At 45.1% G+C, this 21,247-nt stretch overlaps 1 protein-coding gene across 1 annotated transcript; it reads left to right on the forward strand.

The window, feature by feature from the left end:
- The first annotated feature begins 459 nt into the window (after positions 1-459).
- Positions 460-17,569, forward strand: CCL28 (C-C motif chemokine ligand 28). Its single transcript, XM_033931841.1, has 3 exons — positions 460-615; positions 9,799-9,925; positions 15,208-17,569. Exons 1-3 carry the CDS (start codon positions 555-557, stop codon positions 15,359-15,361), a joined length of 342 nt encoding a protein of 113 aa, XP_033787732.1. The 5' UTR covers positions 460-554; the 3' UTR covers positions 15,362-17,569.
- Positions 17,570-21,247: the final 3,678 nt, after the last annotated feature.

The raw sequence follows: 21,247 nt of genomic DNA on the forward strand, positions 1-21,247 counted from the left end.
ATTTGGATTGCCCAGTAGCACATGACAACACAGTTTGTTTGTTTTTTAAATTTTGTCATATGTGTGATAACACTATACAGTAAATCTTTTGGGTGACAAAAAATTCACCTTTTGGATATTTTTGCCTAACTTAAGGTGCCATTTATTTATTTAAAAATTTATATACCGCATGCAACTATGCGGTTTCCATATCACAGTACACAAATTGAGACCTGCTCTCTTATTCTCAAGACACCTTTTAGGGCTGAGGGCTATCTAGACTGATTTAGATAAATATGTGTCTATCCCAAATATTTTTAAATTACATCATGGTTTTTGTCTCTACCACCTCCACAAGGAGGGCATTCCAGGCACCTGAAATTTCAAAAGAAATCTTTCAAAGAGAATCTGTTCTCACACCATCTTATGTATGAGGAAGTCACAGGCTCAAGTTTCAGCACCTTTTTGGAGGTGGAGTATTGACGGGGTGTTTAATTCCAAGAAATGTGCAAGCACCATAGAAGTTCATTCTTAGCTGGTAATACAGCTCAGGGTGCAGCGTGTTTCAGGAAGAGATGGATATGAAAGTTATTGCTGTCCTTATACTTTTACATATGATGATGCAACTTTCAGAGCGTAAGTTGAACTGGGATTTCTCTCTTGTTGCTTTCTGGATTATGATATAGGTCTAAAATGTATGTTGTGTATCTATGTGTGTTCATGTACATGCAGGTATAAACAGGACGTCCTTTGCAGCAAAGCATTGTTCTCAAGCAAACCACTTTACTTAAATCTCTTTTATCAGTGACCTTTGCAATGGTAAAAACCATAAATGTCTTTTATATGGTTTTACTATTGCAAATATTACCAATATCAGCTTTACAACTTTCTGAAGCATAAATAATCTTCGTAACATTTTCATATTGAACAGTCACCAGTTAACATTTTCCATTCCCTCTCTCTCCCCCTTCTTTCTGCTCTCACCTCTCAGTTTCCACTGGGTCCCTTAAGGCAGCAACTTACCGCTCTGCTTCCCCCACCCAGGGCACCACTCAACTCATTCTCACACTTACTGTTCTCATCCCCTACTCCAATTGTACAATTAACCTGATACTGATACAAGACTTCCTGAGTTTAGTGCTAGGAACTGAATATTTTTTTTCCCATATTGCTAAAAAACAACTTATTGTATTTTAGGGGAGATCTTTGCATCCTGATGTTCCATTACAATCATATTAATTTAGCCCATTTCACCACTGTCAGAATTACATATAAAATCCTACTGCTCATCTTCAAGGCCAAACTAACACACACTCCCGGATTTATAGACAAACTTCTCATTCCACACTGTCCAACTAGAACACTTTGATACGGTAACCAACACCTTCTAATTATTCCTTCCCTATGACACCTATTTTATGATACCACCAGAAAGAAGATTTTCTCCGTTACAGCCCCTACATTGTGGAATTCCTTACCCTCGCATCTCCGAGAAGACCTATGGTCAAATTTAAAGCTAACCTAAAGACCTTCCTTTTTAAGGACGCATATGACAAGTAATTCTCCAGACTTTAGGAAGAAGGAAGAGCATATCCCCCTCCTTCTGTATTGACCTTTACTGTCTCTCTCTCCTATCACAAATTGTACTCCTCCCCCCCCCTTGTTTCATTATGTCACTTACATCTGTTATTGTCTAATTGTGTTCCCCCTTTATTTTATTGTTATGCCATTGTACACCACCTTGGAAAATTTTTTAAGCAGCATATCAAATTTTAAATAAAACTTGAAACTTGTACCCAACACTGTTAAATGCACTTCTTCCCGTCTAAACTGGCTTTCTAATGAAGAGTTTGGCATCCTTCCCTTTAAATCCCAGTCTATCCAAATGGGTCCAGCAAAAGACCCAAGGGTGATGTTCTAGTCCAGTGGTTCCCAAACCCTGTCCTGGGGGACCCCCAGCCAGTTGGGTTTTCAAGATATCCCTAATGAATATGCATGAGAGAGATTTGCATATAATGGAAGCGACAGGTATGCAAATCTCTCTCATGCATATTCATTAGGGATATCTTGAAAACCCGACTGGCTGGGGGTCCCCCAGGACAGGGTTTGGGAATCACTGCTCTAGTCTAACCCATTGTCTCGCAAACTTTGTCGAGCTGCGGCACACTATACATAGTGGCCGCGGCTCAAGGCATCCAGACATGCACAGATGTTGATGCGATGATGTCGCGTGCATACGGAACATCCTCATGTCGATGGCTGTGCATGCGCAAAGACCCTCCAGACAAGCCCTGAGCTGCCAATGGGGGTGACAGCAGGAAAGACACGTGGAGGAGAGGCTCTGGCACTGGATGCTGTGAAAGGCACGTTTCTGTAGATCAGGGGTGTCAAACTCAATCACATAAGGGGCTGAATTTTTTTATTAAAATACTTAGTCTTAGTAGAAGTATAGATCCTTCCTCACTCTCAGACATCTGTGGCGCGGTCAGGCACCTAGCTTTTATACTGGGTCTGGGTCCTTCTGCCTGCAAATGGATACTGAGGCAGTGTGGTGAGGAGCTTGGAGCACCACTGGGACTGGAGCTGCACAGTCAGGCGCTCAGATGTGGTACAGTCACTGCAGGCCACATAAAACAGCCAGGCGGGCCGGATTCGGCCTCCAGGCCTTGTGTTTGACATGTGTGCTGTAGGCAGTCAGCCAGCACCTTTCTTCCTCCCCAGCATCTTGCGGCACACCTGAAATCTCAGGAGGCACATAGTTTGCGATATACTGCTCTAACCTATTGTCCTATAATTCTCCCTAAGTAATCCCATTTCAATATTCTTGCATTTTAAGCCCGCCTCATAAAAATGAATTAAGGTACCCACCCTTATGTGCATTTCAGATGTACTGAGATGTCTGTTGGAATCTGCCTAGAAATGTTGATAGAGCGGAATATCATTTTTCTTTTTTTAATAAATAAAGATACTGCCGTGGCTCCACACCATGCGTGATAAGGACAAAACGCTTAAGAAGCAGAACTGTGAATTCCTTCTCAGGCCCTGATGTTCTAAATCTACTGTGCATTTAATGATCTACGCTCAACCAGTTCTAACCGGTTCAGCATCAAGTATTATATGTACTGATGCACATAAACATAGAAACATAGAAACATAGAAATAGATGGCAGATAAGGGCCCACGGCCCATCTAGTCTGCCCACCTTAATGTCCCTCCCCTACCTTTGCCCTGTGAATAGATCCCATGTGCCGATCCCATTTGGCCTTAAAATCAGGCACGCTGCTGGCCTCAATCACCTGTAGTGGAAGACTATTCCAGCGATCAATCACTCTTTCAGTGAAAAAGAATTTCCTGGTGTCACCTCGTAGTTTCCCGTAGTTAATGGCTCACCGCGGTCTTTTCCATGCTTCCGAGCAGCCTTTGACTCTGCCATGTAAATGCAGTACAATGAGGTCATTAATATTAAAACTAGTGCTCCAAACAATGCTCCGATAACGCCTGTCGATGCATAAAATGAAGCGCTGGCTTTTAACACTCGAAAATTACTGGCTGATCCAGGGGTGCCAGTAGTGTGAAAAATGCAGCTCCAGTATGTGTGTTGAAGGCACATTTGGGCTGTATGCATGAGGGGAGCGCTTGTCCCACTGAAGAGCTAAAAAAAATGTTTTTACCTCCCTCACTCACATATGACGTGTACCTATGATGCATTCCTATAAGGCACACCCAGTGGCAAAGCGAGGGTGAGGGGTGCCCGGGGAGGTGGCACCCCTTCCTGCCCTCCTCTCGGCCCCCACCCCATCTGCTCCTTCTCTGCCCCCTCCTGCCGCACACATGCATGCACCCCTTCTCTTGCCCCATATCCCTTTAACGATCGCCGCGCAAACAGCAACCCCAACCTGCTGCTCGCACCAGCGTTGACTCTTCTTCTGATGTCAGAAGAAGAGCTGGTGCGAGCAGCAGGTTGGGGCTGCTGCTCACGCCCCAAATGTTAGAGGTACAGGGAAGGGAAGTGGCAAGTGCGGTAGTGGGGAGAGGGAAGGAGCAGGGGGCCGGAGAAGAGGATGGGTGCCTGGAGTGGACAGCACCTCCCCCCGCCTCCCCTTTACTACGCCACTGGGCACACCTATGATTGACGCTCAAGCGCATAATTATGCCTTTTGCCATTGAATAGTCTGCGCATATGTCAGTTGCTTTCTCCAACAATTGATCGGATGGGATTTCCGCTGGCCTCCGCAAACCTCATTTGCATGTGAGGTTCTTCGAGCATCGATTATCATTTTCAAATCAGACAATTTACTACCACTACAATGAATGTAAGGATTTTACAGGTGAATTTAGAGTATCTGGGCCTCAGTAACTTATACTGCACAGAGAATGCTTCCAGCTTTAAAAAAATTTTCACTTGAACAAAAGAGCTATTGTACCTGTTCCCTCTAAGCTGAGGAGAGTCCTCCACCTATGTTGCTACCAGCGGGGTGTGGTTCTTCAATATTGTGTTTTTAGTTGAGAGGGAGAGGCAGGTTTCAAGGATTCCTGCAGAGCTTGCCTGTCCCTCACTATTGAAACTGTGATAGTAAAACAGCACCCCCATCCCCCATTGGCAGGACTGTAGGTGGAAAACTCCCGCTCAGTTTAGAGCAGGGGTGCCCAAAAGGTTGATCACGATTGACCGGTAGATCGCGAAGGCAACACGAGTCGATCGCATTGCCTTTGCATTCTACTTGCTTCCCGACTCAGAAGCACTGAGCCTACCAACTTCCCCCACCCGATGTCAATTCTGATGTCGGAGAGGAAGTTCCGGGCCAGCCAATCGCTGCCTGGCTGACCTGGAACTTCCTCTCCGACTTTAGAAATGATGTCGGGGAGAGGAAATCTGGTTGGCCCAAAACTTCTGTGTGGGGAAGCAGGGAGAGCTTGGGGCGGTGGTGGTTTGGAGGCCTGTTCCCCTATGGCAGCAGCAGTGGCTTGGGAGCAGGCAGGGAGACAGTAGGAAAGAAGGGAAAAAGAAAGAAAGAAAGAGGGGCAGGGAGACAGAAAGAAAGAGGGGTAGGAAAACAGAAAGAAAGAAAAAAAGAAAGAAAGATAGGGGAGGGGGGCAGGGAGAGGAAGAAAAAGTTGGCGGAGAAAATGAGGTCTGAAAGCATACAGCAGGCTGAAAGGGAAGAAATATTGGATGCACAGTCAGAAGGATAAAGTGCAACCAGAGTCTCATGAAATCACCAGACAACAAAGGTAGGAAAAATGATTTTATTTTCAATTTAGTGATCAAAATGTGTCCATTTTGAGAATTTATATCTGCTGTCTATATTTTGCACTATGGCCCCCTTTTACTAAACTGCAATAGCGGTTTTTAGCGCAGGAGCCTATGAGCAGCACAGGGCATTCAGCGCAGCTCCCTGCACTAAAAACTGTTATCGCGGTTTAGTAAAAAGGGAGGGGGTATATTTGTCTATTTTGTATAGTAGTTCCTGAGGTGACATTGCATAAAGTCATCTGCCTTGACCTCTTTGAAAACCTGCGGAATATAAATGATAACATTTTCTCTTCGTACAGTGTGCTTTGTGTTTTTTAAAATTTTAATGTTGGCAGATCATTTTGACTTGGTCATTTTAAAAGTAGCTCGCAAGCCCAAAAAGTGTGGGCACCCCTGGTTTAGAGGAAACAGTAACAACTAAATCAGATTAAAGCCAAAATTACCGTATTTTCATGTAGATAATGCGCACCCGTGTAAAACGCGCACACGGGTATAGCGCGCAGGGAACCCAAATTTATGTAAAGCAATTTTTATATACCACGCACACGGGTATACCGCGCATGACGCCCCGACTCTCCGTTCGCTGCCCCGACTCTCCTCTGGCTGCCCCGACTCTCCTTTCACCCGCCCCAACTTTCCGTTCGCTGCCCCGACTCTCCTTTCACCCACCCCGACTTTCCGTTCACTGCTCCGACTCTTCTCTGGCTGCCCCGACTCTCCTTTCACCTGCCCCGACTTTCCGTTCACTGCCCCGACTCTCCGTTCACTGCCCTGACTCTCCTCTGGCTGCCTCGACTCTCCTTTCACCCGCCCCGACTTTCCGTTCACTGCTCTGACTCTTCTCTGGCTGCCCCGACTCTCCGTTCGCTGCCCCGACTCTCCTCTGGCTGCCCCGACTCTCCTTTCACTCACCCTGACTTTCCGTTCGCTGCCCTGACTCTCCGTTCGCTGCCCTGACTCTCCTCTGGCTGCCCCGACTTTCCTTTCACCCGCTCTGACTTTCCGTTCGCTGCCCCGACTCTCCGTTCGCTGCCCCGACTCTCCTTTCACCTGCCCCGACTTTCCGTTCGCTGCCCCGACTCTCCGTTCGCTGCCCGACTCTCCTTTCGCCTGCCCTGCCCTGCTCCCAGCTCTGTAAACATGCGCAATGGTCTGAGCATGCTTGCCGCTCAGTTTTCTGCACCGGGTTGTGGGGGCGCGCTTTTGACCTGTCACCAAGGCGGTTTTTCTGGCGGTGTGCTTTTCACCACGTGGCTGTGGCCCTCCTCTATCTTGCCTTGTAATTTGCCCAGTGAATACTATTTTGACTATACAACAGCATCTCAGCCTTTGGGTAAGCCTATAAAAGATTAATGCTGCATGTAGAGCCCACATTTTAATTTGATCTCTTCAGATTGGTATTCTGCATTTATCTACCCGGTAGTAGAGTTTATCAATTAAATTTAAATTTACCGCCATAATGGCAGGAATGAGACGAAAGTCATATACAGCGGACTTTAAGCTTCAAGTCATTGCGAAAGCTGAGGAAATAGGCAACCGGGCCGCAGCGAGAGAGTTCGATGTTGGAGAAACATCGGTGCGTGAATGGAGAAAAGATAAGAAGGAACTGGAGAAATGCAATCCGCGAAAACGGGCACGTCGTGGGGCCAAACCAAAATGGCCTCAGCTGGAGGATGACTTGAAGCAGTGGATTCTGGCAAGAAGGGAGCAAAATCAATCAGTCTCTACTGTTGCGATTCAGATGAAGGCAAAACTACTTGCCAATGGAAGAGGAATACCCGACTTCAAAGCTGGCTTCACATGGATCTCAAAATTTATGAAAAGGAACGGACTATCAGTTAGAATGAGAACAACTGTTGGCCAGCGACTTCCGGATGACTGGCAGCAAAAATTGATTGATTTCCGTGACTTTGTCGCCAAAGAAATATCTGAACTTGGCATCACTGCAAAGGACGTCATCAACATGGATGAAATTCCAATGGCATTCGACATTCCAGCGACAAGAACCGTAGCCCCCACAGGTACTAAATCTGTTGCCATCACCACAACTGGGCATGAAAGAACATGTTTTACAGTTGTTCTTGGTTGCTCAGCTAGCGGGGTTAAGTTAAAGCCCATGCTCATTTTCAAAAGGGTCACTATGCCCCGTGAAAAGCTGCCTATCAGTGTGGTTGTGCACTGCAACAAGAAGGGATAGATGGACTGCGACGTAATGAGATTGTGGGTAGATAAATGCTTTAGGGCAAGACAGGGTGGATTCTTTGCAAAAAAATCCTTGTTAATTTTTGATGCCATGGCTGCCCACAAAGAAAAAAATGTTTAGGCCTACATTAATTCTACTCGTGCCCACATCGCTGTGATACCTGGAGGCCTGACGTGTAAGCTGCAGCCACTTGACATCGCAGTGAATCATCCATTCAAGACTTATATTAGAAAGGAGTGGGAGGAGTGGATGCAGAGCGGCATGCACGAATTCACACCCGCGGGGTGGCTGAAGCGGGCAACTTTCACAGAAGTCTGCAAGTGGGTGGCTTCAGCATGGGACAAAATAACACCAGATACCATTCGAAACGGATTTAGAAAAGCAGGCATTGTTTATGAAACCAATGACACTACGGGTACTACCAGTGCAGCGGAAGGAGGCAACAACACGGATATCAGCGATGATGATGACGATAATGACGATATCACTTCGGAAATAAACGAGGATCGTCTGCAGGCCGTGCTCACTTTATTTAATGACGATGATGACAATTCGGATTTTGATGGATTCAAGGATTCAGATGACTGTGATGATGATGACTGAATACCGTAAACCTGTAAACTTTGTTTATTTACAACTTTACCTTAACTACAGTAACTGTATTTAGATTATTTTGTCCTCGATACTTCGTTTGATCTACCAGTTAATGTTATAGTTTTAAGAATGAACATGTGATTTCTGTTCTTGTTGCTGAATTCATACTCACTAACTCTAGATTAAAAGTTATACGGTTGTTTATAAGAATGAACAGTTTTTTTCTTTTCACGTGTTTGGTTGGAGGGTGTGTGAATGGTGCGTGAGTTCTCCTATGTCTGGTTGAGGTGGATTGAATTACCGATATTTAGCTGAAGAAATTATGGTAGTTAAACACCCCCCCCCATTCCACACACATTACGGTAATTCTCTTCCATTTTTGTTCCCATTATAAAAAACACTGATAAGTTCCCAGAAAAAAATACATTAAAATAAGAAGTGAAAACAAAGGCCCCTACAGATGAGAACATAACATAAGAATAGCCTAACTGGGTCAGTCCAATGGTCCATCATGCCCAGTAGCCCATTCTCATGGTAGCCAATCCAGGTCACTAATACCTGGTCAAAACCCAAAGAATAGCAAACATTCCATGCTACGGATCCAGGGCAAGCAGACACTTCCCCCATGTCTTAATAACAGACTATGGACTTTTCCTCCAGGAATTTGTCCAAACCTTTTTAAAACCAGCAACGCTATCTGCTTTTACCATAACTTAAATCTTTCCTTCCAAACAGAGACTTTGCTAGATGTCAAATACAGAAAGAACAAGGTAACTTCACAAGGACTTAGCTGTGCAGGAAATGCTGCTTCCTCTTCCGGCGGTCCCGCCCTTTCTCTGACGTCAGAGAAAGGGCGGGACCGCTGGAAGAGGAAGCAGCGCAGCAGGGCTTAGAGAAGGGGCAGGACCGCCTGCAGAGGAAGCAGCTGGGCTCACTGGCATCCGGAAACAAGGTAGACAGCTTCTCCATGGGGGAGGGGGGGGAGGCTGTGGGGGTGCGAGCGGTTCTTCAGGTGGGAGTGCGAGCAGTCCATCGGGGTGGGAGTGCGAGCGGTGGGGGTGCGAGCGGTCCTTCCGGATGATGAATCGGGCATCAGGGGGGGGAACTATGTAAAAAAAATTTTATATAGCGCGCTCACGCGTATAACGCGCAAGGTTATGCACGGTTTGTAAAATCGGGTATAACGCGCACGTTATATGCGTGAAAATACGGTAGTGTTATCCAACTATAAAAAGGCACAGACAGCTTTTAGAGAGCATTGCTACATAATAGAGCAGACCACTTTATACTTTGGTTACCAGACATCCGGATTTCCCTGGCCATGTCCTCCTTTTGAGGATATGTCCAGGGGTCCGGATGGCTTTTCAAAAACTGTCACTTGGTCCAGGTTTTGAAAAGCTTCCTCAAAACGCGTTGGGCAGGGAGGAATTCCGCGCATACGCCGATGTCACGTGCATGTTACGTCGTTGCGTGGCATCCGTGCATGTGCAGACTTTCTCCCTGCTCGACAAGAGCAGGCAGCAGGGGTGGGGCTTGGGCATTACAGTGTGGGAATGGGCGGGCCTGGGGGCGGGCCTAGCGGTCTGGATTTTCTGTTTGGAAATTCTGGCAATCCTACTTTATACTAATTTTGCAGTGACTTGTTGCTGTTTTAGGGCTAGTAGTATTATTGTAAGATACTTTTGAAGCAATATTTAACTGTTCTACTCACAAATGGCATTTCTTACACTAATAAAGTTTAACATTTGTCTTCAAAATTTCTGATTAGCACTATCAGCTTCAAGTCCTAGCTGCTGTACTGAAGTGGCAAATCACATTTCCAAAAAGATTTTGAGACGTGTACTCAGATATGAGAAGCAGACAGCTGATGGTATATGTGTCCTGTCAGCTATAATGTAAGTACAGGAGCTTGGGTGGGGAAGTCCATTGGTGATATAACATTTTATTTTCTTCAGGATTTTCATACAGTATAAAAAGCTGTGTGTAAATCCCACCCACCACCTAATAAACAGCTCAAGAAAATAATTACAGTGATTGAAATAAAATCCTTATTATACCTGAACATAACTCACCTTGAACTACTGAAAAAGGTGTGAGCTAAATACATATCCCTTTTAAAAGGCATATTTTTGCTAATTTAGGGCCAGATGCTGTAAAATCACTGTCAAAAACCTGTGGGTCACTGTGGTGCAAGTAAATTGTCCAATTTCAAAATGGCGACCAATGCTCCAAAAACCTTGCATGCAAATGAGGGTCACGGAGGTTTGCGGTAGAGAATGACACAGGGAAAAAATTTGTCCCTGTCTCCACCCATCCCTGTGAGCTCATTCCCGTCCCGTCCCCACAAGAGCAGTCCCCATCCTGTCCCCGCAAGCTCAGTCCTCGTACCGTCCCTGTGAGCTTGGTCCCTGTCCCGTCCCTGCAACATAGAAACATAGAAAATGACAGCAGAAAAGGGCCTCGGCCCATCAAGTCTGCCCACTCTAATGACCCACCCCCCAACTTTACCCCCCAAGAGATCCCACATGCCTATCCCATCTTCTCTTAAAATCTGGTTCGCTGCTGGCCTCAATCACCTGCAGTGGAAGTTCATTCCAATGATCAACCACCCTTTCAGTGAAGAAATACTGTACTTCCTAATGTCACCATGAAATTTCATGCCCCTGATTTTCAGCAGATGCCCTCTTGTGGCCGTGGGACCTTTAAGAAAGAAGATATCATCTTCCACCTTGATACGGCCCGTGATATATTTAAACGTCTCAATCATGTCTCCTCTCTCTCTACGTTCCTCGAGTGAGTATAGCTGCAATTTAATCAGCCTTTCCTCATATATGAGATCTTTGAGTCCCGAGACCATCCTGGTGGCCATTCGTTGAACGACTCAACTCTCAGCACATCTTTTTGGTAATGTGGCCTCCAGAATTGTACACAATATTCCAGATGAGGTCTCACCATGAATCTGTACAATGGCATTATCACTTCGGGCTTCTGGCTGACGAAACTTCTGCAGATACAACCCATCATTTGTCTAGCCTTGGAAGAAGTCTTCTCCATATGATTGGCTGTAGTCCTAGCTAAGATCTCACCATTTAGGGTGTAAGTTCTTCACGGATTTCTACTGCCAAGGTGCATGACCTTACATTTTTTAGCATTGAAGCTTAGCTTCCAAGTCGAGGACCAATGTTCCAGTAAGAGTAAATCCCGCGTCATACTGTCGGGCAAAGTGCTTTTACCTACTATGTTGCATAGTTTGGCGTCATCGGCGAATAATGTTATTTTACCTTGAAGCCCCTGAGTCAGGTCGCCTCTAAATATGTTAAAGAGGATTGGGCCCATGACCGAGCCCTGCGGCACTCCACTGGTCACCCTCGACGTTTCGGAGAGGGTACCGTTAACCACCACCCTCTGAAGTCTACCGCATAGCCAGTCATTGACACTTGCAGTTAATGTTTCTCCTAATCCCATCAAATTCATCTTGCTCAACAACCTGCGGTGTGGGATGCTATCAAAAGCTTTACTAAAGTCCAAGTACAGGACGTCCATGGACTCCCCCATATCCAGCTTTCTTGTTACCCTGTCATAGAAGCTGATTAGATTGGATTGGCAGGACCTTCCCTTTGTGAATCCATGTTGATGGGGATCCCGTAAATTCTCCTCGTTCAGGATCGTATCCAATTTCTACTTAATTAGTGTTTCCATGAGTTTACTCACTATTGATGTGAGACTCACCGGTCTGTAATTTGCAGCCTCCGTCCTGCAACCCTTTTTGTGGAGTGGAATGACGTTAGCTGTCTTCAAATCCAGTGGGACTCTTCCTGTACTCAGGGAAAGATTGAAGAGCATGGATAACGGTTCCGCCAGGACATCACACAACTCTCTAAGCACCCTGGGGTGTAGATTGTTCGGTCCCATGGCTTTGCTCACTTTGAGTTTTGATAGCTCACAGTAGATGCTGCTGGGTGTAAACTCGAAATTCCGAAATGGGTCTTCCGAGTTTTGCCTTGACTGAAACTATGGACCGGACCCCGGTGTCTCACAGGTAAAGACTGAGCAGAAGTATTTATTTAGTAGTTCGGCTATATCGGAATCCGATTCTACATAATTCCCGTCTGGTTTCCTAAGGCATACTATCCCATCTGTGTTTCTTTTTTTGTCACTAATGTACCTGAAGAAGGATTTATCCCCTTTCTTAATGTTCTTTGCTAGATTCTCTTCTATTCGAAGTTTGGCCTCTCTGACTGCTGTTTTGACAGCTTTAGACCTGGCCAGATAGTATTCTTTTGCCTCCCTTTTTCCTGATCGTTTGCAGGAAATAAATGCTTTTTTCTTTTCTTTAACGAGGTCCGAGATCTCCGCAGTGAACCATTGGGGTTTATTGTTTCTCCGTCGTTTGCTTACTGATTTTATATAGCGGTTTGTAGCTTCGTGTAGGGTAGATTTCAGGGTTGACCACATAGCCTCTACATCATCGGTTTCAGCTTGGTTTTGCAGCACACGATGGACGAAATTTCCCATGCGTTTGAAGTTAATGCCCCGAAAGTTGAGGACCTTTGTTGCTGTGTTTGATCTAGTGAAGCCTTTCCTGAGGTTGAACCATACCATGTTGTGGTCGCTGGAGGCTAGCATATCGCCTACCAAAACCTCTGAGACGCTTTCTCCGTTGGTGAGTACCAGGTCCAGTATCGCCTGATCCCTAGTGGGTTCCAATACCATTTGTTTGAGTCGTGCTCCTTTTATGGAGTTCAAACCATCTGATCCCATCTGCACAAGCCTCGAATAGTTTCATACTGAACTTATTTTATTAAAGTATAAAACAAAACAATATTCTGTATAATTGACATTTATAAATGTTTATCAACACAGCTAATATACTACTTTATCCTAAAGCAAAAAAAAAATAGAAATTTTTTTTTTCTACCTTTGTTGTCTGGGTTCTGCTTTCCTCATCTTCTCATCATTCTATTCCTTCCATCCACTGTCTGCCTTCTCTCTTCCTCTTCCATATGGTATCTGCTCTGTTACTGTGCTGTGCCTGTTACTGTGCCTCTCCCTTCCATCTCTCCCTGCACCCCCCTACCCCCATTGGTCTGGCACCCATCTCCTTCAGAGTCTTCTCCCCTCTCTCTCCTACCCACTAACATGCAGCAACTTCTCCCCTCTCTCCTACCCACTAACATGCAGTGTCTGCTCCTCCCTTACCTCCCCCTCTCTCTCCACTTCCTTCCAGCATGTTCCCCTCTCTCCCCTACCCATTTCCATGCAGCGTCTGTTCCCTCTGTCCCCTCCTCCTTTCATTCTACTTCCCTTCAGCGTCCTTCACGGTCCAACAACCACCTCCCTCCCTCCCGAATGCCGCCATCCGGGCATCTCCCTCCCTCCCTTACCCTCACCTTTGTGGTGATTTTCATTTTTTTTGACTCCCAGCTGCCTGGGCCTTTCATCAAGTCGTGTGCAGCTGCTTGAAACTTCTTCTCTGACACAACTTCCTGTTTCTGGTTGCGTCAGAGGAGAAGATTCAAGCAGCCATGCGTGACTTGTTGAAAGACAAGAATGAGACAGGGAGACAAGAAAAATGAAAATCACCACGAAGGTGAGGGGAAGGGAGGGAGGGAGATGCCCAGATGGCGGCAATTGGAAGGAAGGAGGGAGGGAGCTGCTGGACCGCACAATCGGTGACCGTGCGCATTCCCTCACTTCACTATGGAGACAAGGCCATTCACTGCTCCACGGAGTGGTGAATGGCCTTGTCCCCGTACCCGCAGCGACCACTTTTTTTCTCTCCCCGTTTTGGTGGGTTACCCGCGGCTACCCACAGGTAACAGCCACCGTGCCATTCTCTAGTTTGCGGTAATCCCATCTGATCAGTTGTTGGAGAAAGTGACTGACACATGCTCAGAGCCAGCCCTGAAAAAGCCGGCTGCCATTCAGCTGTTTGGGGCAGGACGAGTAGTAATTGGTTGGTTTTTTTTAATGGGCTAATGCTAATTGGCATTAATTAGAAGTTATGCTCATAACTTGGTAGGTTCATTTGCATGTACTTTTTATAGAATCACACTAAGCGTCATTCTGATTGGTGCTAATTTTATGGGCATCATATATAGAATATGACCCATAATTTGCCCTTGCCGCATTTAGGTGCCTGCAGTTATGCCAGGTTTATGGTTGGGTAACTGCACATACCTAATGTGAGGTACACCAATACTTGGTGCCAGCATATTTCAATATATTTACTACATGGATTGTACAGTATTTTACCATGTAATATGTGCAGTTTCAATGTCAGTCCATGCCCATTCCCCACCCATCATCAGCCCCATAACATGCTATGCAGTCAGCATATGAATTGTTACACACTGTCATGCTAGTGCAGTAATGGTTACCATGGCTGAAACTTTCTCAGGTTTTTACTACTGAACTCACTGAGTTATGTTGGTACTTCTCTGAGGCTCCAATTCAGTTAACATGCTTGTAATCCAAATATTCGTATATCAAAGTGAATTTCCTCATAAGAAATAATGGAAACTCAGATGATTCATTCCACAACCAAAAAACTTTAATACAAAATACCATATGTACATGTATTGCAAGACCTCGCTCATTTAGAACAGTCACTACACTCCTGCAGCGTCAGAGAGAGAAGAACCATCGGCTCATTTGTGATGATGTGATGCGTGTATACTGTATGTGCTTGTATTGCAAGACCTCGCTTGTTTAAAACAGTCGCTACACTCCCGCAGCGTCAGAGAGAGAAGAACCATCGGCTCAGTTGTGAAGATGTGATGCATGTATACTGTATGTACTCGTATTGCAAGACTTTGCTTGTTTAGAACAATCATAACACTCTTGCAGCGTCAGAGAGAGAAGAACCATCGGCCCACTTGTGATGATGTGACGCGTGTATACTGTATTTACTTGTATTGCAAGACATTGCTTGTATATCAAGTTAAAATTTCATAAAATGTTTTGCTTCTCTTGCAAAATGCTTGCAAACCAAGTTACTTGCAATCCAAGGTTTTACTGTACCTCCTTTTTAAAGGCTTGTGAAAGGCTCACATTTAACTGAAATGTTAATGCTACTAAGAAGGGAGATTTTGTTATGCATGAGAGGCATTACACCTGTGCTATAAAGAGGAAGGGATATTTCTGTTCTATTTACATAACTCTTTATTTTCTTTAGACTTTACACGCGGCACAAAAAGCTGTGTGCAAAACCAAAGATCCAGCTCATCAAGCAATTGAGGAAAAGGAATGACAAGAAGTATAGCAATGGAAATATTCAGCGTGAAAAGAAAAAGAAAGTTAAAAACAGACGGGCTTGGAAAAGGCAGTGATTCTATTGAACCTAAGCAAAGACTAGAGAAATAGGAGACTTCCTATTGTTGGGTCTTTTTTTTTTTTTTTTTTTGGGGGGGGGGGGGGTGTTCATGAAACCATTGATTGTATAATGTGAAGGTAATGAGAGTCAGATCAGGTTCTTTTTGTCATCTATTCTATGATATAGAAATATAATGTGTAATGTATTAATATTCACACTAGCCCCCTCCTCAAGTTACTTCATTGGCTCCCTATCTACTTCCACATACAGTTCAAACTCCTTTCTATGGACTTACAAGTGCAGCTCCTCAGTATCTTTCCTCTCGTCTCTTCCTACACTCCTCCTCAGGGAACTACTATATTCTAACATCGTATGGTAGATATTTACCTTACTTCGGACCATCACTTTTTAACAACATTACATGGTGGATTGTGTCTTGTCCCCTGTTCCTTGTTGGGAATTTTGAATAAACATAAGAATAGCCTAACTGGGACAGACCAATGGTCCATCTAGCCCAGTATCCCATCTTCATGGAGGCCAATCCAAGTCAGAAGTACCTAGCAAAATCCCAAATAGTAGCAGCATTTCATGCCACCGATCCAGGGCAAGCAAGACAAGATTTTGTGCTCAAATTGGAATCCGCTGATTGTCTCGACATCTCATCTGCCTCTTTCTTGAATTTTTGGACTTTCTTCAGTGGTTTTTGGTTTCCTTTTGCTTTGACTGCTCCCCCTGCCAGTCCAACATTTCTCCCTCCTTTCCCTTCACCAGTCCAACATTTCTTTCTCTCTGCTTTCTGCATGCTTTCTCTCCTCCGGTCTTTATTCCCTTCCTCAACCACCATCTCTCTCACCATGTGTGTGAAAGCAAGTTAAAAAATAATTAAGACCCACCTGGGAAGAGGGGGGAGAGTTTGCAAGCTTGCTGGGCCCAAATCGTGGGTCATGCTGTGGGCCCAGGGACCAGATGTTAGAGACAGGATCAGGGCCAGAGTAGTGGCAGGCAGGTGTGATGGTTGTTCTTGCTGCTTGTTGGCCGCCGAGAGAAGTAGGAGGGTCCAATCTTGCAAGTAGGTCTGGTTTGGTTCCCCGGTGGTGCAACAATCAGCTATTTTGCCGGCCGTTGGAAGGCGGAAGTTGAGGAGAGCAATAGCACATGCATGGGAGGGCTGCACATGTGCCGAAGAAGAGAAGCTGGGTAGTAGGCCTGGCATGCCAATAGCAAGGGTGTGTGAGGGGGAACATAAAAGCTGTGGAGAGAAGATAAGGGCCGGGGGGGAGGGTTTGAAGAGAGTCAGTGGTGGTGGCAGTGGTAGTTACATGTCTGGGACCATAAGGTAGGTCTCTGGAGGGCCAATGGAGGCTCGGGGGCAGCCGGCATGATTTCCCCATCAGTGCAGGGATATTGAGGTATGCTTGGAAATTGTAATTGAAAATTAAATAAAGAATTAAAAAAATTACTGCAGTAACAGTTACCATGTCACTCTCTACTCATTCCATCTCTGCGTTTCCCCTGTGTTCTGGAGTCTCGGGTGTTTCTGATTCTGTATAAAACCTGGGAACTAAATCCTGAAAGTTTCTGTCTATGAAGGAGTAGGAACATGTAATAAAATAAGTACATATTCTCTCCCCCCCACACACACACACATATCCTTCCTGGATGTGTATAATCAACGGGCAATCTTACTTCTTGATTGACATGAAAAGCCAAAACAACCTTCAGCAAAAAGGATGGAACTGTGCGTACAGAAACTCTGGCCTCTGTGATCTTGAGGAAGGGCTCTCTGCATGAAAGTGTCTGTAGACTCTGCTTGCTGAGGTAATGATCACAAGAAAAACCATCTTGAGCATAAGATTCATTAAGATTGCTTCGTTAAGGAGCTTATATGAAGTCTAACTGAGGCTTTGCAAAACCACATTAAGGTTCCATGAAGGAAATGGGTGTTTTACCAGTTGCTTGAGCTGTAGCACCCCCTTTAGGAATCTGGCTGTGTCCAGATGAGACACCAAGGAAGCTTTATGCTCTCAAGTCCTGAAACAAGAGAGTCCTACCACTTGGACTCTGAGGGATGCCACTGCAAGACCCTTGAGGCCAGCTTAGAGGAAAGCTAACAGCACCAAGATTGGAGCAGAGAACAGCTCCACCTTCTCCTTAATGCACACATGACAAAATTTTGTAAAGATTGATTATTAGTTTTGCCTGTTGATTATACACATCCAGGAAGGGTGGGTGGGTGGGAGGGGAATATGTACTTAATTTATTTTTAAATTGTAATTTGTTTCTCTTGGTCATTTGTATTACTCTTGATTGTCTTCATACTGTATGAATGGGTGGGTGGGTGGGGGGAAAGGGATATGTACTATCAACTGATGGAATTAAGTACTGTTTATTTTGTAAATTGTTTGCTAATATGTTGCACTTGATGTTGGTTCTTAAAATGAATAAAGATTTGGAAAAAGAGTGCACACATGCTAAAACGTTTCCCACGCTTTAGCATTAGCAAAGGCCAATGTAGGCTTTTTGGCTTTGAGAAGAGTATCAATCACTACTTCTGAGTATCCTTTGTGTGCTAATGCCGTGCATTCAAGAGGCCATGTCGTAAAAGCAAAGTGATTCGAATATTTTATGACCACTGGCCCCTGAGAAAGAAGATGCTGCTGCACTCGTAGTTTGAGACCTGCGCCCCTCTGAAGATGCACTAGATCTGCATACCACTGTCTGCGTGTCCAATCTGGAGCCACAAGAATTACTTTTCCCAAAAGGTTTGCAATTTTTATTTATTTAAAACATTTATATCACGCATATCCCAAAATCTATGTGGGTTACAATCAGCATGCATAAGCATAAATAGACAACCAACCAAACATGTACACATTGATAAAAAGACATTCCATAACATTTTCCTATAACTCCCCTAAAACGAAAATATCTATAAAATTGTAATATCTCCCCTATACACTACCAAAGGCCTCCTGAAAGTAATAAGCCTTCAAGGAAGAGCACTCCACAATCGTAGACCTGTAACACTAAAATCTCATGCACAGATCATCGCCTTTACAATATCTTGTAAAGAAGGCACTACTAACAGGTGCTGAGATCTAGACCTTAAAAAGCGAGAAAGTACATATGGAGCAATCAAAGTACCCACAGCTTTCGGCAATTCCTGTCATATGGCTTTAAACACTAGCACCAGTATTTTGAACTGGATTCTCCAAGCTACTGGAAACCAATGCAACTTAGCCAGCAAAGGTGTCACATGCTCTCGACGAGGGCACAACTTGCAATACCCTCAATTCTGTGGAGTATCCGCCCTATCATGGGCCACGGAGGAAAAACATACAAGAGCTTGTTCTTTGATCACTATTGGACCAAAGCATCCAGATCTGTGCTTCTGGGTTCGGATCTTTGACTAAAGAAGTGGTCCGCCGCCTTGTTTCTTGCTGTCACCATCAGATCGAATGTTGGGCAACCCCAGTGACGAACAATGGCTTGGAAGGCTGTGGCAGATAGCGTCCATTCTCCCAGATCCAGTGTCTGCTATGAAAATCAGCCTGGATATTGTCCACTCCTGCTACATGTACCACTGAAAGAACCTGAAGATGACACTCTGCCCACCGGAACAGAGAACAGACCTCCAGACACAGCTGGGCACTCTTGGTGCCTCCCTGGCAATTGACATACACCATTACAGTAGCATTATCTAAGAAGACTCTGACTGCTTGTTCCTCCAGACACTTATCCAGCTTCTGCAATGCCAGTTGAATGGTTCAAAGCTCAAATTTGTTGATCAACCACTTCCTTTGGGAGACCGACCAACACCCATGGATTGGTCGTCTGTTACAGTGAGCCCCCCCCCCAGCCGAACAGGCTGGCATCCATTGTCACAATTACCCATGAAGTTATTGTGAGAGGCATGCCCCTTGATAACGCCTGTAGGTGGAGCCACCAGTCCATACTGGCCCAGGCTTCCGGAGTCCATAGCAGAGACATTTGCAGGGAGTTCTATTGTGGTGATAAACGCGATAGCAGAGTGCTCTGCAGAGGATGTATGTGAGCCTTTGCCCACGGGACTATGTCTATCATGGTTGCCATGGAGCATAGCACTTGGAGGTAGTGCCATACGGCAGAGCTGACTTGGCCAATAAGTTCATTATCTGGGTACAAAGCTTCTGTCTGTGAGCCTTTGGAAGATAGACATAACCTTCTGCCATGTTGAAGAAGACTCCTAAGTATTCCAAAGATTGGGATGGAACTAGTTGGCTCTTTCAGAAATTCAGTATCCAATCCAGGCTCTGTAGGACCCAGCCCATATGTGCCATTGCTTGTTCTCCTTCTGAGAATGATGAAGCTCTGATCAGCCAGTTGTCCAGGTATGGATGCACCTGCAACCCTATGCTGTGTAGATGCACCACCATCACCTTGGTGAACATGCAAGGTGTTGTCGTAGTTGCAAAAGGAAGAGCCGAGAACTGGTCATGGTTTTCTAGAACATGAAATCTCAGGAACTTTCTGTTTTCTGGAAAGATAGCAATATGCAGGTAGGCTTCCATCAAATCCAAAGAGGCCAGAAATTCCCCTGGCACCACCACCATTATGACTGACCACACTGTCTGCATGTGAAAGCATAGAACCTTCAGCGCTGTAATGATGTGTGTAAGATCCAGAATGGATCTCCAATCTTTTGAGCCTTTCTTGGGCACTATGAAGTATATGGGGTATCTGCCTGAGCCTGAATTTTCAGGCAGCGTGGTCTCTATGGCCTGAATATCTGATAATCTCTGAACTGTAGCAGAAACTTTGCATGCTTTCTCTGGTCTCCCTGCAAAGGAGTCCACAAACCAGTCTGTTAAGGGCTGGACGAATTTGAGCTTGTAACCTCTCTGATCTCTGGTACCCAACGGCCTGTAAAAACAGTTTTTAAAGATCTTCCCTCTCCCCTCCCCCCAGTTTTCCTCATAGGCTATAACAGCCTTACTCACTGTGCACTATGCTGGAGATGTGCTGCAGCCTGCCTCAGCTCCTAAAGTAGCTGAATATGGAAGAAGAAATCATTGTCTCAATATGACTATTTCTTCCAATGCTGAAGTCTTCGGGCCGGCTGTCAGACCGAAGTCCAATCGTCAAACCCCTGTGGACCCATGCATGCGAAAGGGGGGAGGCAAAATAAAGCTAGCACCCTGAAGATCCCTGCTGAGCCTGATATGGATGTCTGACAGTCTGCGCTCAAGCCCCTGTGACCCAGTAGGCGAGCAAAGCTACTAGGGGACTGGACCCTGAGCTCCACAAAAGTTTCTGCAGGCTGGCTAACAACTACCACAGAGGGATTGGCCTGTCAGCTGCAGACTTCAGTTTGCTTCTTCTCCATGCAGGCAGAACTTTACCTCTGAAGTAGGGCGCTCTGAGCACTGAAAACTGCCAAAAACCACAAAAAAGACCGCAGAAAATGAAGAAATATACAGAGTAGATCAGAAAGACTCCTTCTGGCTCATGTGCAGAAGAAAAAATTAAAGGGGGCAGCAGAGCTCTCTGATGAAGGAGGAGGTGTTAAAAATCAGAAAATGATTCCTTGTGCACTGCTTGCAAACATAGGGAGAATACCCATCTGTCTTGAATGACACACCTATTGCACTAGAAATTAATTTTGTGCACATCTGTTCTGTAGGGTGATTTAATTAACTGAATGTATGCTAAGGAATGGGATACCCTAGTACAAGTGTTAAAAATTGATCCTAATATATAATTTCTTAAAATCTGCCCTAACTTCACATCTTTACCAACTCACTTTTAGACAATTAAATATAAGTGCTTAGTGCAACTAGGAAATCAAATTTGTGTACTCAACCCTGTGCAGCTTTGAAAGGAACACAAAAGGATAATGTTTTGCAGGGCATACTAGTTAAAG

This window comes from Geotrypetes seraphini, chromosome 1, assembly GCF_902459505.1.
Source record: "Geotrypetes seraphini chromosome 1, aGeoSer1.1, whole genome shotgun sequence".
In the NCBI taxonomy this organism is placed as follows: Eukaryota; Metazoa; Chordata; class Amphibia; order Gymnophiona; family Dermophiidae; genus Geotrypetes; species Geotrypetes seraphini.